The 17317-nt window shown below is 38.0% G+C and overlaps 1 protein-coding gene across 2 annotated transcripts in view; it reads left to right on the top strand.

Annotated features, from left to right (window-relative positions):
• Positions 1-13495, top strand: part of LOC137653414 (ubiquitin carboxyl-terminal hydrolase 31-like) — a 159989-nt gene extending 146494 nt beyond the window's left edge. For both annotated transcript variants that reach the window (XM_068386779.1, XM_068386780.1), the window contains 4 exons: positions 1488-1600; positions 1968-2094; positions 2312-2436; positions 10940-13495. In XM_068386779.1, coding sequence (XP_068242880.1) covers positions 1488-1600; positions 1968-2094; positions 2312-2436; positions 10940-12619 — 2045 coding nt within the window. In that variant the 3' untranslated portion in view covers positions 12620-13495. The remainder of the gene's footprint in view (positions 1-1487; positions 1601-1967; positions 2095-2311; positions 2437-10939) is intronic.
• The last annotated feature ends 3822 nt before the right edge of the window (positions 13496-17317 follow it).

The following is a 17317-nucleotide window of genomic DNA, read 5'->3' as shown; positions in this document are numbered from 1 at the left end:
CTCCAGGGGTTGTAAGATCTTTTTTTATGTGCCAGAATTCATAGCTAATAGCCAAAATCCATCAGTGAAGGAGTAGACTCCTTTACAATTTCAGCAGTCAAGATTACTGATGATCTGGACAGTCTGTTACTTTGTCCTGTAAGGACAGTCCATCTTTATCTAAAGAAGACAACCTTTTTGTCCTTTTGTCCCTAACTTGTTTGTAAGTATAGGTTGAAACAAGAAGGGAGTAATCAAAAACACCATCCCTTTCTGGTGTCAAGCGTTGACTGGGGTCCTCCCAAGGTTCATGACTTTTGTGATAGTGCCACAGCCTTAGCTTTCTGCAAAAACCACTCTGTGGCACAGGTTCTTAGTGCTGGGGTCTGGAGAAGACATGACCATCATGACAGCTGATTTTTTAAAAGATTGATCTTTAGATACACATTCTCCTTAGGTCTGGTAATAGTTGCCCTGCTGATGATTTAAACCTATTCCTCAGCAGGACATTTAACATGTCACATCATCAGTTATTGTCAGCTTAAGTGTGATATGAGAGTAGAATGAAAGTGCCTTCCTTCCTCTTGTCGGAGCCTCCCTTCTTTGGGAGTACCTATGAAGGTAAGAAGATCACTGTTACATTATGTATATATACTATATAAAGATATTAAGAAATTATTCTTACACAATACTCAAACCTGTCAGGTCGTTGCTCTAACAATTACCACCAATTTCTGAGGCAGACATCATGATCTTGCCTCGTTAAAACTGGTCATGACAGTCTATTTTTTTTTTTCTCCTAGGTCAGACAGACGCCCTAACATTGTTACATAAAGACTTCCTCCCATCTAAGAAAGACTCCCATATAAATGACGTGGGTTTTTACTCGCATAGGAACAAAGTACAAATTTTTAAAGTAAATTTTATTTTCTTAGCTATATAAACCTAAGTCTTTTACAGTACTGTATTGTATTTATATTTTCTGTCTAATTCACCCCGCAAGTCTTAACTAAGACTAAAGTGGTTATTGAGCCGCAGGCTTCTACACGCCTACCCAGTGCAAGTGGGAACAGAGGGCAACCATACAATGTTTCTAGACCCACAGGATTTCCTCAATTTTGTTAGTAGTAAAACAGTAATAGGTAAACCTACATAAATGACAACAGTCTATATGGCTAGGATTTTTACTTTTTTTTTTAACAAATTCAAGATGAAAAGTTAGTTTTAATTTACCTGTACTGTAATTGCTTTAAAGTTAATGGATATTGATGTGAGAGAAATTAAATATTGGTAGGGGTAATTATCGCTCTAATGTATATAGGCCTACTGTAATCCAATTTTTAAAGCCATAGAATGGTAGAGAGTGAAAAAGATAATTTACATTTGAAATATTTAATGACTTAAAAGTTAATATCATTATCCACAAGTTGTTCGGTTTGGACTATTTTGATGAATATTATTATATTTTTTTAGTGAATATTTTTCTTTATTTTGATTTATATTTTCAGCCATGTGTAAAAATACTGCTGATAACAAGTGGTACAATTTTGATGACAGTAAGGTAGAAGTTACGTCCGAAGATCAAGTGGTAAACCCCGATGCATACATCTTATTTTATCAGGTAAAAGTTTTGTAAAACTAATTTTCTCATTATTTTAACATAAATGCCTTACCATTAACCCTTTTACCCCCAGGCTATTTGGAAATTTCCAACCCTTAACCCCCAAGGGGTTATTTTTTTCCCAGCACATTTTGCAGTATATTTTTTTTAATTGCTCTAACAGCCTTAATTTTTGTCATAGAGAGGTTAGGTTGGTCTCATTCTCTTGGAAAATGCCCGTAGTTTCTAAAACAAATGATCAAAAATATGAAAAAAAAAATTTTAAAGCATTTTTTTGCAAGGACGTACCGGTACGTCCATGGGGGTAAAAGGGTTAACTATTCTATTGTTTTAACATAGAGGCCTTAATATTTATTATTCTTTACAGAGGAGAAGTGATGCCAACATCATCAGCACTAGCTGCAGCGAGGGAGGAGAGCCTGAACACTGGGCTTACAGGATACCAATCTCTTACCTTCCTGCTAGTCTTGCATTGCATGCAGATAGAGAAAAAGGTATGTGGATGCAAATTAGATAGTTTTTTCTTTAGTCTGATTTTTACTCTTTGTTTTTACGGCATTTATTGCAATTTCAATAACATGGGAGATTTATATGAAACCATGAATACATACTAGTTTACCTTACATATAAACACCTAGGAAGGGGATGGAATAAGAATTGTGAATAGCGAGTAGGCAGGAGATTTATATACTGACTTCCTTTAATCCTCAGCACCGCCGCCATTTGAGAGAGGTCGATCTTATGGGACCTTGCCCGTGAATGTGAGAAGCCCACGGCAGTCTTCAGCTGAACGCGAGCATGCTTCAGATACCGAAGCTCCACTTGCTTCACATGAGGTAGAGATGGTTCTTAGAGCTTTAGGTTTCTTGTAGTATGCCTAAAATTTTTAACCTTTGAGATATCTATCAAGTTCTCTTATCAGATTTTGTTTCGATATAATACAAATATTTTTTGTAATTAGTATTTTTTCAGATTTCAAAGACGTTTTAATGTGTTTTTATCATTTTAAAGTTGTAGTTAAGTTTTAATGTTATGTAAATAATATTTAGTGTCAAATTGTAAAGATCCATTACAACTTGGATCAAGTAATAAAATATTTTAACCTAAATGTCATGAAATGAGTGGAAAGGATAATTTGTCAACTGCATCACGTATAAGCAATTAATACAATCCTGAATTTTTATATCTTAAATAACCCTTCTACAGCAGGTCTGTGATAGTTTAAACCAGTCTTCTAACCCAAGTCTGAAATAAAAAAAAATGAATAAAATGGGATTTTATCATCTTTTTGTTTGAAATATGTTATGGGTTATAATAATTAGACATTGTAGAGATTACAATTTTTTCTTAATGCAGATTTATATGGTAGGTTTTAGGGTAGTAATTCAGTTTTCAGTAGTACATCTTTTTGTTTGAATATCCTAAATTCACCAGGGTAGCAGAAAGGGAAAGTTTTAGGAGAGGGAAGTGTCTGGTAACAATCATTCTTATTGGCTCGCTTCTGAGAAAACTTTTAATGCCATTTGTAATTCTTGATTAATGGTATAGTCACGATTCTGAATTTATAGCACTACTCTTATAGAAATGAAGCACACATGCTAATTAACATTTTTTGGGGTTGCTACTTCGGATGAAACAGGCAGAGAGTGGGAGTTCCCTAATGGAATAACCATGATAACCAAACTGATTATATTTTAGAAGTCTTGAATGGATTAGGCTCTGCATCACATGGATTTTGAAAGGACACTTGTTCCTTCATGAATACAAATGATCATCCTTTACTTAAGAGAATAGATAACGGCAAACCTGGAATGTGGCAGATAACGAGGTGTAAACTTCTGGCAAGTAGCTACACCTATTGGTTGCTGGGAGGCAATGTTTTCATCACGGGCTCACTGGCAAATCACTTAGATTTCGGCAGTCAGTTAGAACAAACTTTCTTGCTGGCTGATGTTTTGGCATATTTAATTTTGCTTTATCACTTTTGCCAGCGTTTTTTATGGAGTGTAAATTTTGAAGGGGCTTTTTTTGAATGTTTAGCACCATCGAATTTAAAAAGTGTTTCTTCACCCGAGTTCCTACAGAAGCTTCGACTGAAACCAAGGGCTTGTTGTGGAAAGTGTGTGTTCATAGTCTTTTGGTTTTGTCCCTGCCTGGCAATCATGAGACTGGCCTTCAAGACCTTTCTCTAGTTGATTGGTCATCCTTGGGGAAGCAGTCTTCAGTGCCCATGGAATCATCCTTGAAACTGCTTAGCCTCGGCCTCTAGGTTAACACTAAGACTTCCCTTCTCCTTCTCTCATCGACCTCTGTGCCTTTACCTTGACAATTCTCATGGTAGGGAGGCTTTCCCATTTCCCTTAGAAAATTTGAGTGTCTTCCTCTCGAGGGGAGTCTTTTATTTCAGTGAGAGTTTGGATCCCTTAGGACTTCAAGACAGATGTTCCCGAGGAGGCCCACTGTTGTAGTCAGGATGCCTGAAAACCTTAAATCAATCAATCAACCCACTGTTGTAGACACTCCTCTTCTAATGCCTTATCCAAGAGTTTTGCCCGCAGAGGATTAGTCTCGTCAATACTGTTCTACTAGAAGCCCTTTCTCTGATGGTCCTTGGATATCTTCTTTCGATCTTTCCATGCTCCTAAAAGAGATGTTGCAGGCAAGGTCTAATGGTCCTTCTCCTATGAAATAGCATCTCTGTTCTCTCACAGGACAACAACAGTTAATCAAGATCATCAGGTACATCCCCAAGGTTCATAATCTGAAAAGATAAAACCAGGCAACGAAATGTTTTGAGTTTTAGTTACGCAGTGAGGAAAAGGGCAGCAAGGCCAGCCTCCTCCTCGTTGAATGGGTGAATTTGAATGAGAGACCATGGAGCGCACCGACTCATTTAGCTGGAACTAAGGTGAACAGGAAACCCATTTTCAGGGTAAGGTGTCTGTGGTTTATCTCATTGGTTCAAAGGGTGCCCCTTCAAGAACATACAGTAATACCTTAACAACATTCCACAATGGAGGACTCATCCCAACTGGAGGACAGGTCTTCCCAAACCTTCATATGAGCATTAAAAGTTCCTTCAAAGAAGAATGTCCATTCTCCATTCCCTTTAGTCCAAAGACTTGGCTTAAGGCAGAATAATACTGCTGAAATGGAGAAAAGTTCCTCCTTGTGAAGGAAGAGCAAAAATATTGGAGATTAAAGGAACCAAGGATAGACACCCCCCATGACACCAAGCATAAAAGATGGCCCACTTGGCCAGGTAAACTGCTGCCAAGGATCTGCAGAGGTATCCAGACATCTGTTGCACAGTCTCAGGAAAAGCCTTTCTCCAAGAGGAGATGCTAGCTAGCCTCCACTCGTAAACTTGAAGAGATCCCGCTGCACTATGGATTGTGGCATGAGGCTGGCGTAGCAGACTGGGGAGAGTAGGTTGACAAGTCTCCAGATGCACTCCTTTCAAGTTAGAGTCAACTGAAGAAGACTTGGGAACTGTCGTCGATGTGAGTGACATTCTCCAATATGACTCAAACTTCCGTTTGTAGGGTAAGATCTCCTGCTGACCCCTGGCGATAGGATGACGATGTCATCAGTGGAAGGAGGAGAGCTGATGTACGGTTGGAGTTAACGGGATCGAGGGGCCTCCACTGTCCCTCTCTTTGCACTGTGGAATCACCATCACCACCTTTATTTGGCTTGATGGCAACCCCCCCACTGATGGTGAGGTGGGGAACACCCTTCCTAACGAAGATGTTTTCTTTTGCCTTTCCTCTCTCCCTCTACAGCAACCCTGGTTCTCACAGGCAGAGAAGACTGTATTAGAGCATTCTAGAGGATGGATTGTTCAGGGCAGGTACTGCCTCTCTAAGCTGGATTTCAGAGCTGGGATGGCTGGGCATCTTGCTTTGCTCTGATCTGATGTGGAGGAATGAGGCTGTTGAAAAGGCACTGAATTCTACGGGATAGTCTTGAGCATCCTTCCTCTATTTTCCTGCTGTCGTCTCTAGCTCTGCTGGTGGGAAGAGAGACGGCTCCTTCAAAGACGAGTACGTAAACTAAGACCTTCTCGGACCTAGCTCCCGTCAGGACAATGTCCTTAAGGGTCTACATCTTGCTATGCTCACTTAGGAGAATGTTGGCTAGGTAGCTGATTGTACCTGACCAGTGGACAATCTAAGAGCCCCGCTTGCATGACAGGCATGGCTGTGACTTCCACACCAGACAACTGGAACTGCTGAATGACGACCTGCTGAGCAACCTAGTGTCAAGGTTGCAACTGTAGAGTTTTGTTGAAGAGGGGAAGGAAGAGCCTCCCATGTCCGAAAGTATTTCCTCTGCCTTGTATCAGACAACTATGCTTTTCTAGTGGATGGGAGCCCTGCTTTATGAGTGACAGATACATAGGAAGAACGCATCATGAGAAGAGCACGGGCATCCTGTATAATGCTTCTGTCTAGGAGGAAGCATGTCTGGCATACATGCTTTCAGTGAAAATAACCTTGTGATAGCACACCTGGGAGGCACACCCATGAGGAATGAGCATCTGCAAGCTTAGTAATACTTGCGTTTGGCAGAACTGCTTGCAGAGATGAATAATCGGGGATAGAGCGTCTAGGGGACGTGATTATAGAAAGCGCGTATCTGAGACGCATTTAAATCATGTAAGCTTGGTGAAGTTTGCGCCTTGAAAGACATGCCAGAAGACATGGTCATTCTGGGCCAGCAAACCTGTAAGGAGCACTGTCTGATAGGCTTGCTTGAAGAGTAGGCAAACCTAAGGCAGAAATTCTGAGAAGCGCGCACCTAGGAGAGACATGCCTGGGCGGAGGGTGTCTGTGAGGCACCTAAGGAAAGGCTTGTCTAGAAGCATGTGTCTCGTCTGGTGAGCCTCGTCAGAGAAAGATTCTAGTAGAAGAGAGTCCTGAAGAGACTAATCCTCTGCCTTCAAAACTCTGATGAGGCATAGGAATAGAGGAGCTTCTGAAAGAGTGCACTGACGTGTCTTCTTCTGAAGGTCTACTAGAAAGTAGACTGCCTACCAGAGGTGCATCTACAATCCTCCTCCCAAGAGTTTGGATGGTGCAAGTGTGCTCTTTAGTGCAACACTCCAACACTAGGGTCAGGCACTCGCTTACTTGACCTACCAACCGGCAGAGCAGAAACTGAAGGAAGCTTCCCTCAGGGAGCCTGGGAGAACACCGCCCTCTGAAACCTCCGCGGTCTGACTAAAGACTCCACAGGGCTGCTCTGGATACACTGGAGGCAGCTGCAGGAGTGATTATGAGTTTCATGACAGACTTGGAGGGAGCCTGGGAGAAAACTCTCCCTCCGGATCCTCTGAGGGGAGACTGGAGACTATGCAGCTTCCCCATGTACTCATATCACCCTTTTCATCATAAATTAATTTGCTGCAAGTTTGAACTTTCAAAGTTCTACTGATTCAACTACCCCATTACGAAGATCATTCCACAATTTGGTCACAGCTGGAATAAAACTTCTTGAATACAGTTTAGTATTGAGCCTTATGATGGAGAAGACCTGACTATTGGAATCAACTGCATACCTATTATTATGAATAGGGTGGTACTGTACCGGAAGATCTAAATGTATAGAATGATCAGAATTATGAAAAATCTTGTGCAACATGCATAACATGGTAATTGAACGACAGTGTCAGAGATATCAGGAATAAGAGATTTAACAGACCGTAAGTGCCTGTCTAACAAATTAAGATGAGAATCAGCAGCTAACAAATTAAGATGAGAATCAGCAGCTGAAGACCAGACAGGAGAACACTACTCAAAACAGAGTAGAATGAAAGAATGAAAACACTTCTTCAGAATAGATTGATCACTGAAAATATTTAAAGATACTTTCTCAATAAGCCAATATTTTGTGTAATTGAAGAAGATACTTAATGTGTTTCTCAAAAGTAAATTTTCTGTTGAGAATTACACCTAAATGGTCATGCAGACAGAGTTGAAGAAACATTATAAATGGTAAAATCCAGATGTTTAGGAGCAACGGTCGTACACCTAGTTACAATCATACCTTGAAATTTGTAAGGATTCAACTTCTTGTCCCATAATTTGCACCATGCACTAATTTTAGCTAAATTTCTTCAGCATTAAGAGATTCAGTAACCCCAGATCTACATTCGGGTGATGAAATTGATGCAGAGTAGCATCATCTGTATGTGCAACAAGCTTGTTTTCTAGGCCAAACCACATGTCCTATGTATATGGTATGAAAAGTAATGAGTCAAGAACACTACCCTGTGGAATACCAGATATCACATTCCTATACTGTACTCACTGTTGCCCATCAACAACAACTCTTTTGGACTTATTACTTAGAAATTCAATAATCATGCTAAGAAGAGACTCACCCACTCCCAACTGTTTGAGTTTGAAAACAAGGGCCTCATGATTAACACAGTCAAAGGCAGCACTAAAATCAAGGCCAATCATACGAACTTCCTGACCACAATTAACCCTTTTACCCCCAAAGGACGTACTGGTACGTTTCACAAAACTCATCCCTTTACCCCCATGGACGTACCGGTACGTCCTTGCAAAAAAATGCTATAGAAATTTTTTTTTTTCATATTTTTGATAATTTTTTGAGAAAATTCAGGCATTTTCCAAGAGAATGAGACCAACCTGACGTCTCTATGTCAAAAATTAAGGCTGTTAGAGCAATTTAAAAAATATATACTGCAAAATGTGCTGGGAAAAAAATAACCCCCTGGGGGTTAAGGGTTGGAAATTTCCAAAGAGCCTGGGGGTAAAAGGGTTAATGGATTTCCGTACAGCATTGGAGATTGTAAGAAGGGCATCATATGCTCCAAGGTTTTTGTGAAAGCTAAATTGCAAACTAGGGAATAGATGGTTGTCTTCCACAAACTTTTTAGACATTCAAAAACTTTAGATAATATGGGAGCTATGGAAATTGGGCGGTAATCAGTTAGACTTGAGCTACCACAAGCACATTTACATGTGGAGTAACATTACCGATTCTCCAACATGTGCTAAAAGCTCCTCATCTTATTAACTTGTGCAAAATAACAGATAACATTGGAGTCAAGAAATCTGCAGTCTTTATAAAAGATAATGAAAATTACCATTTGGGTCTACACCTCCATAAGCATCAAGGTCCATCAAGAGAGCTTTAATTTTATGAGATCGAATAGCTAAACTAGTTAATTTAGCCTCGGGAAAACAGGAATGAGGAAGGTCAAGTTTCCCATTACCCTGCTTGCTGTCGTACACATCAGCCAAAAGGGTTGCTTTTTCCTTTGGGACAGTTAGTGACAGAGACATCTAGTTTAAGTAAAGGAGGAACTGATGCTTCTACACCAAAGAGTGCAGATTTAAGGGTAGCTCACTACTTCTTACACTGAAGATGGCACTAAACATTCGCCGTAAGCCTTTCGGTACACAATTATCCATGAACACGCTGGAAAAGAAAACAAGATTAACTTTGCAGAATATCCAGCCAGCAAGAAAGTTTGTTCTCACTGACAGTTGAAATCTAAGTGGTTTGTCAGCGAGTTAGAGGGATAGGCCTGCTGCTGCCACCCCATTAACCAGTCATTTATTCCTCATAAGTTTTAACTGTGGTGTTTCAGCTTCGCTGTTTTCAATTCTCCAAGGTAAAGATGTTGGTTTGTATTTGTTTAGGAACCATCATGACTTGCCTGGCCAAACTTCACACATCTTGTCATAGGTAAAAATCCCAAAAGATAGCCAAAGGCAAACAAATCAGACATGATTTAGCAATCTCATATAACATGAGAGTGATACAATACAGTACACTATACTGATATAAAAGTAAACCTCTCCTAATAGTCAAATTAAGATAAGGACATTTGTTTTTAAATAGAAAATCAAGATTGCAGAGCAAAAGAAAAACTTGTCAATGTCAAATTAGGCCAACAATGCAAATTTGTAAAGTTTAATTGGCTTAGCTTTTAATTAAAGTAAGCCCCAAAAAGAATGGAAACATTTCTAGATCATAAAATGTAAAACCAATATCTGACTATATAAAAATTATTGTTAAGCAGTATTTTTACCGAGAATTAATCAATTATAGACAGAATCTACTACAAAGAATGATTTGAGATTGTCAAATGTAAAACAATACTGACAATACAAAAGTTACTGTTAGTAATAATTTTACCGATAATCAATCAATTGTGGATAGAATCTGCTACAAAATACCACTCAAATCCTGTAGAGGAAAACTCTTTGAGGCTAACACTAGGATTAGGCATTTCCAGATGAACACTTCAACAGAAGATCATAGTATGGAGGAGGAACTATGCAGGAGGGAAATCATGTCAGTAAATGCAAAAATTAATTGTTGTATAGGAGACTGTGAGATGTTAACTAAACAGTATCTCAAGACAGAAGGGCTATAGAGCCCAACTACATCAGGTCAGTCCAGTCTAGCTGGGTGCATTCACTTTAAAAAGACCAGCCAACATTACACACTGGTGTAGATAAGGCAACTTATGGCTAGTGTGTTGTATTGAGAAAAAATGTTTGATGAACATGATAGATATGGTGTTAATTCCCTTTATCAACAAATTAAGCACAAGTAAAATTAATTTCATATTCGTATGGATACAAATAGTATTGCTTTAGAATTGGAAAGTAAAACTAGTGTATTACTTCCTTCTTCAATTGAACTATGTAAAAATCCCAATATTCATACTTATTCCAACAGAGTTACAGCTTTTGTTAAATTCATTCAAGAGCAAACTTAATGGCAAATTGCAACTTCCATAAATAACATTGGCTTATAATATGTATAGTGGTAGATATGTATAAAACTGAATATTTTTACCTATAGATACAGCATAATTAACAATAATACACTGTACTTTGAAATACAGCATGCAGAAATTACCATTGATTATATAAAAGGTGTTTTCAGTTTGTGTTTAAGAAAACTACCTATTGATACGCAACTGTTTTTTCTCAAATAAAAAAAAACTATCTCTAACCCCAATTGAAAAAGAGGCAACATTTCATCTTTTATTGGATACTTATAGTAGTTTTGCAATGAATTACTTGCCTTGTTGAAAACTATCTTTCATAGCTTCTCTGACATTGAAGGGAAGAAATATTGTTAACTAAAGTTCTTGTATTGATGTTTAATTTATATTTCTAATTAAGGTTTTGGTGCAAGATTATATTACTTTAAAATTAACAGGTGTACATTGTTGTTAAAATTAATCCAATATTTTATGTTAAATGTAGGTTGTGGTAAATTTTATCCATTTGTTGAAATAAAAAGTCAATGTTGAAATAATAACCAATTTATTTTTACCAGGAATCGCCAGTAATGAAGCGGAAATCAACAAGCACACTACATGAAGCTGAAGACTCTCCTGATGATGAAAACGAGCCCAAGTCCAACTTGAAAATTACTACTGTACAAGTGGAAGTCATACCATCATCTCAGGATGGAGGAAAGAATAATGACACGAGTATGGAATGTGATGATGAAGCTTTACCAAAAGAAAGCCAGGAACAGCTGGATGATGATATGAGTTCAAACAAAACTGTTTTGATAACAAAATGTCAATCTACGTCTGGCATTCCCCTTGATGAGACTGATGGAAATTCAACCAGTTCTTTCAAAGAAGAGAAGCTACTGACCAATGACACCGAACTTACAGCTAAGCCTGACGACCCTCCTGTGCCTTTATTAGAGACAAAGGAAAGTGAGAAAGTCAACGAGGAGAAGACTCCAGAAGTACGAATACACCCTGCCACACCAGAAGTGCTTGCTGCTCACCAGGCCCATGCTCAAATGCACCCTAAACGTAGTGTTATCACCTTGACCCTCCGCCCAAGAAATCCTAGCGAGTCCTCAAGTTGTGGAACGCCAGATTCTCGAGTTAGAAGCATATCTCGTACCCCCAGTATGATAAGCTCTTGCAGCACATCTAGTGTTACTAGTAACCCTGTTACAAATGGCATTGATCAGATTTACCAGAATGGTTGTTTGGATGACAGGGATGAATGTGAAATTACACCCGAGATTAGAATCACTCCTTTGGCAAAATCATTTGACGCTCCTAATTGCCTTGGTTCCACTAGATTATCTACTAGAAGCACAAACACCAATAAAACTCCAAGTTTTGTGGTAATTAATACCCCTACTGCCAGCCCAAGACCCCCTAGGTTGAAAACAACAGTTACTAATGGCTACAGTAACTCCCCACGGCCTTATACACAACGCCCAGCAGTTAAACCAAGGGACCCATCTGCCGAGTCTTTCAGAAGTCAACGATCTGTTGTTTCAAGGAAGGAAAATGGAGGAGCTTCAGTTAAACAAGTTGTTGTGACCAATGGAAAAAATTATACCTCGCCAACTTATAATTATATAGGTCCTGTGAAGACTAGTAGTCAGAATGGTTATAGCTCGAAACATAATGGTAGATATGAAAGAGGTGAAATGAAGTATAACAAGGACATGAAAGCTGATAAGAGAGATTCTAGATATGAAAGAGAGGATAAATTTGAAAGGGAACATAGATACGAAAGAGAGTCCAGGTACGAAAGGGAATTGAAGTATGACCAAGAGCCAAGATTTGAACGGGAAACGAGTTACGAGAAGGAATTCAGGTACGAAAGAAATTCAAGGAGCGAACGGGAATATAGCAAACACGAAAGGGAAAATGGATACGATTCTGTTCCCAAGTACGAAAGGGATTCTCTTCCCAAGTACGACAGAGATTCATGGTGTAGCAGGGATTTCAAGTATGACCGTGGTGAATCAAGCAGATATGAAAGAGATACTGCCTATGAAGACGACTTAAAATTTGAGACAGAATTCATGTACAACCGAGCCGAATCAAGATTTGACATTCAGTATAAATATGAAAAAGATAGTATAAATGGACGATCGTGTGAGATTGTGGACCATTGCCCTCAGAAGGAATATCCTTCTGGATTAAACAACACTGCCACCACCCCTCCAGTTATAACCGAGTCGAGTGTATGATGGCGTCTTCAGTGCTGTATGCACTTCTTAGCAGAGTCAGACATTAATTTTTGAGACTTTTGGGTTAAGAGAATAAAACAGCGAGATCATGAAGTGTCTTGCAAAACTTGTGATATTTATTTTTAGTTTTAAGGTGGTGATATATATGAAAAATGAATTTCACTTTTTATTATGATTTGTGATGCAGCTTTAGTTGATTTTGAAAAGAAATTCAAAATATTTGTAAATTTTTATATATAAATATAATATATATACAAGATTTTATGCAATTCTTTAGTGTTTAAATTATTCGGATTAAGATGAGCACATAAGCTTTTTCAGATGCACTTGCAGTTTTTTACATTCCATGTACATACTTTTTAATAAGATATATTTATCAGATTTTTTAATTATTAAAAGTGCCCCTACTATCTTTATTTTCAGGTTAAGATAACATACATATTGTATAATGTTGCTGGCAGCTCAAATGACTTATGAATGTAGTATTTGCCAGTAGCTATGAAAATTGAACTTTATGCAGACAGATTAGGATTCTTGCCAAGCTTCATGAATATAACTGGCATAAATGGTGAAGAAGTTAGAGTAGATTGATGTGAATGATATAATTATGCACAAATTGTACATTAAATCCAGTGTGTGATTTGAATGGAAGTACAATAATGTGAGTGATGTTTGTTTCATTGCCTTTAGTTTATTCAGTTCCACATCTTCAGTTTGCTTATAAATAAAGCTTTCTCGTCTGCAAAGCTTCCTCATTTTTAATTTGTGGCTGCTATGTTAAACAAGTTCATAGGTAATGTTTAAGAAAACATATCATTTGTTATTTTATGAAGGCACAGAATTTGTATATAATGATTAATAATAATGCAGTTGCTAGCTTAGAATTTCTCTTGAACCTTGACTTTAGTCATTTACGGGGTGGTGTACGACAAATTAAGACCAGATAAAAGAGGATTACCATGCCTAACTTATTGAAATTGATTTCCCATTTTGACTACAACCCAAACTGTAGTCCTGTGTGGTGAGGTTACAAACTAGTAAAACTGAGTAAGCAAGCAAATTATAAACAGGTAAAAGAGTATACTGTACTATACCCATCCCTAATATATAAAAATTAAAATTTTCTTTTCACTGACATGTAACACACTCATAGTGACGTGTTAATCTGTAATGGAATGAAGATATCAGCATGAGGTTGTGGAGGAATATTAAGGTTATATGATCAGTGTCCACCATCTTGGATTGACCATGTAGGATGAAGTGGATCTGATAATAAAGTTTTAGTATGAAGGTCAAGAGAAACATAACAAGAAACACTAAACGCTCACGTAGAGAATAATGCAAATAAAAACTGACAGAGGTGTTAAAAGAACAGTTGAAAGCACTTACAACAAGGGACGGTAAACCAAGAATGGTAAAACGTGGTTAATGGTTTGAGGATAAATGACAAAATGTGATTAACAGATCAAATAAAACGACTATCATAAAGCTTGCACTGCACATGATAACCATGCAAAATATAACATACATGGGTGATCCAAACAACATACTATAAATGAACCCATGTTCTAGTATGTTGGAACTTTCTGCTTAACTTGGTTATACAATATCCTTAACTTGAGAAATGTATTGGAAATTATATCCTAAACTAATTTAAATCAGCTTTGAATATTCTACAATTTGGCTTGTATACAGGTCAAACATGACACAACCAAGTGACTTACAATGCTTAATTAAGCTGTAAGTGAATTTACTATATATCTTTGAAACTCAATATTCCAACAGATTAAATTCGAGGAACCACTTGTGAGAAAAAATTAATTTTATGGGAAATGACTTCCAGGAATATCCCAAAACAGATATCTAGATAACTTTACCTGGGAGATTTGGGCACCTACAGGTCGGAAACTTACAATGTTACAGTTCGTCAACCATCACACTGTTTTAAGTTTAGATATCTCTACATACAGTATTGAATTTGTCAGCACCAATGCCACTTCAATGATCAGGCACTGCACCCACCACGGGGTAGTACAGCCCAACTGAGAGTACTGAACAATAATTAAAGGTAAAGACAAAAAGGCAAGTGTTTGATAAGATCTCCCCATTAGCAGTACCGAAAATAATACTGTAAGGGCCAATTCCATCATATATTTACAAACAACCATCCAGAATCTAAGGGTCTATAATAGAAAAATATGCTGGACAAAATGATTTGAGGCATGAATATTTTAGTGCCTTTGAGGAAGGTATCAAAATGAGTATGTAATTAACATTAAAAGTTTATTATAATTATTATTATCATCACCTAAGCTACAACCCTAGCTGGAAAAGGATGCTATAAGCCCAAGCAATCCAACCAGGAAAAATAGTCCAGCGAGGAAAGGAAATGAGGAAATAAGATTATATACTGTATAGTATGAAAACTAATGAATAAAGATCATAAGATATCTTGATATCAGTAACAATGTTAAAAGGGATGTCATGTGAAGAACTAATAATACAGATGCATGTCAGCCTGTTCAACTCAAAGCTTTGCTGCAAGTTTGAATTTCATAAGTTCCAACAATTCAACTGGTCACAGCTAGAAAAACTTATGAGGTTCTATAATTAGAAAAAACCTGGACAAAATAATTCGAGACACGAATATTTTGAGTGCCTTTGAGGAAGGTATCAAAATGAATACGGTATATAATTAACATTATGAGTATTGTAATTATTATCATTATCAGATAAGCTACAACCCTAGTTGGAAAAGGAGGATGCTAAAAGCCCAAGCACTTCAACCAGAAAAAAAGTCTACTGAGGAAAGGAAATGAGGAAATAAATAAATTATATCCTGTACAGTACGAGAACTAATGAATAAAGAAAATAAGATATCTTGAGATTAGTAACAACGTTGAAATAGATATGTCATACATAAACTATGAAGACAGACTCGTGTCAACCTGTTCAACTTAATAACGTTCACTGCAAGTTTGAATTTCTTAAATTCCAATGATTCAATTGCTCAAAGCTGGAGTAAAACTTCTAGAATACTATTTAGTATGGAGCCTTAGTACTACATGCAGGATGGTAGTCAGGAAGATCCGAATGCAAAAGATTATCAGAATTATGAAAAATCTTATGCAACAATCGCAAAAAATGATATTTTGATTATAAAATAAATTTTTGAATATACTTACCCGGTGAATATATAGCTGCAACTCTGTTGCTCGACAGACAACTCTACGGAAAAACTCGCCAGCGATCGCTACACAGGTTGCGGGTGTGCCCAACAGCGCCATCTGTCGACCAGATACCCAGCTCTTATGTAAACAAAGACTCAATTTTCTCCTCGTCCCACTGCGTCTCTATTGGGGAGGAAGGGAGGGTCATTTAATTTATATTCACCGGGTAAGTAGATTCAAAAATTTATTTTATAATCAAAATATCATTTTTAAATATTTAACTTAGCCGGTGAATATATAGCTGATTCACACCCAGGATGGTGGGTAGAGACCAGTAATATATGTTTACATTTTATGAGCTAAGAGTTTTTTATTTCATTTTAGAAGTTATCAAAATAACAAAAACAAAATAAATAGGTACCTGGTAAGGAAGTCGACTTGAACAATTACTCTGCCTTTTAAGTACGTCTTCCTTACGGAGCCTCGCGATCCTCTTAGGATGCTGATCGACCCCTAGGAGCTGAAGTATCAAGGGTTGCAACCCATACAACAGGACCTCATCAAACCCCTAATCTAGGCGCTCTCAAGAAATGACTTTGACCAACCGCCAAATCAACCAGGATGCGAAAGGCTTCTTAGCCTTCCGGACAACCCAAAAAACAACATTAATAACATTTCAAGAGAAAGATTAAAAAGGGTATGGAATTAGGGAATTGTAGTGGTTGAGCCCTCACCCACTACTGCACTCGCTGCTACGAATGGTCCCAGTGTGTAGCAGTCCTCGTAAAGAGACTGGACATCCTTTAGATAAAAAGACGCGAACACTGACTTGCTTCTCCAATAGGTTGCGTCCATTATACTTCGCAGAGATCTATTTTGCATAAAGGCCACGGAAGTTGCGACAGCTCTAACTTCGTGTGTCCTCACCTTAAGCAAAGCTTGGTCTTCCTCACTCAGATGTGAATGAGCTTCTCGTATTAACAGTCAGATAAAGTAGGATAAAGCATTCTTTGTCATAGGCAAAGATGGTTTCTTAACTGAACACCATAAAGCTTCAGATTGGCCTCGTAAAGGTTTAGTGCGCTTTAAATAGAACTTAAGAGCTCTCACAGGGCATAAGACTCTTTCTAGTTCATTGCCTACAATCTCCGATAAGCTGGGAATATCGAACGATTTAGGCCAAGGTCGAGAAGGCAGCTCATTTTTGGCTAGAAAACCAAGTTGTAGCGAACATGTGGCTTTTTCTGACGAAAATCCGATGTTCTTGCTGAAGGCATGAATCTCACAGACTCTTTTAGCTGAGGCTAAGCATACCAGGAAAAGTGTCTTTAAAGTGAGATCTTTCAGGGAGGCTGATTGTAGCAGCTCAAACCTGTCTGACATGAGGAATCTTAGTACCACGTCTAAATTCCAACCAGGTGTAACCAAACGAGGCTCCTTAGTGGTCTCAAAAGACTTAAGGAGGTCTTGAAGATCTTTATTGTTGGAAAGATCTAAGCCTCTATGCCGGAAGACCGATGCCAACATG

This window comes from Palaemon carinicauda, chromosome 14 (assembly GCF_036898095.1).
Source record: "Palaemon carinicauda isolate YSFRI2023 chromosome 14, ASM3689809v2, whole genome shotgun sequence".
NCBI classification, from domain to species: domain Eukaryota; kingdom Metazoa; phylum Arthropoda; class Malacostraca; order Decapoda; family Palaemonidae; genus Palaemon; species Palaemon carinicauda.
This window is presented reverse-complemented; position numbering and strand designations above follow the sequence as displayed.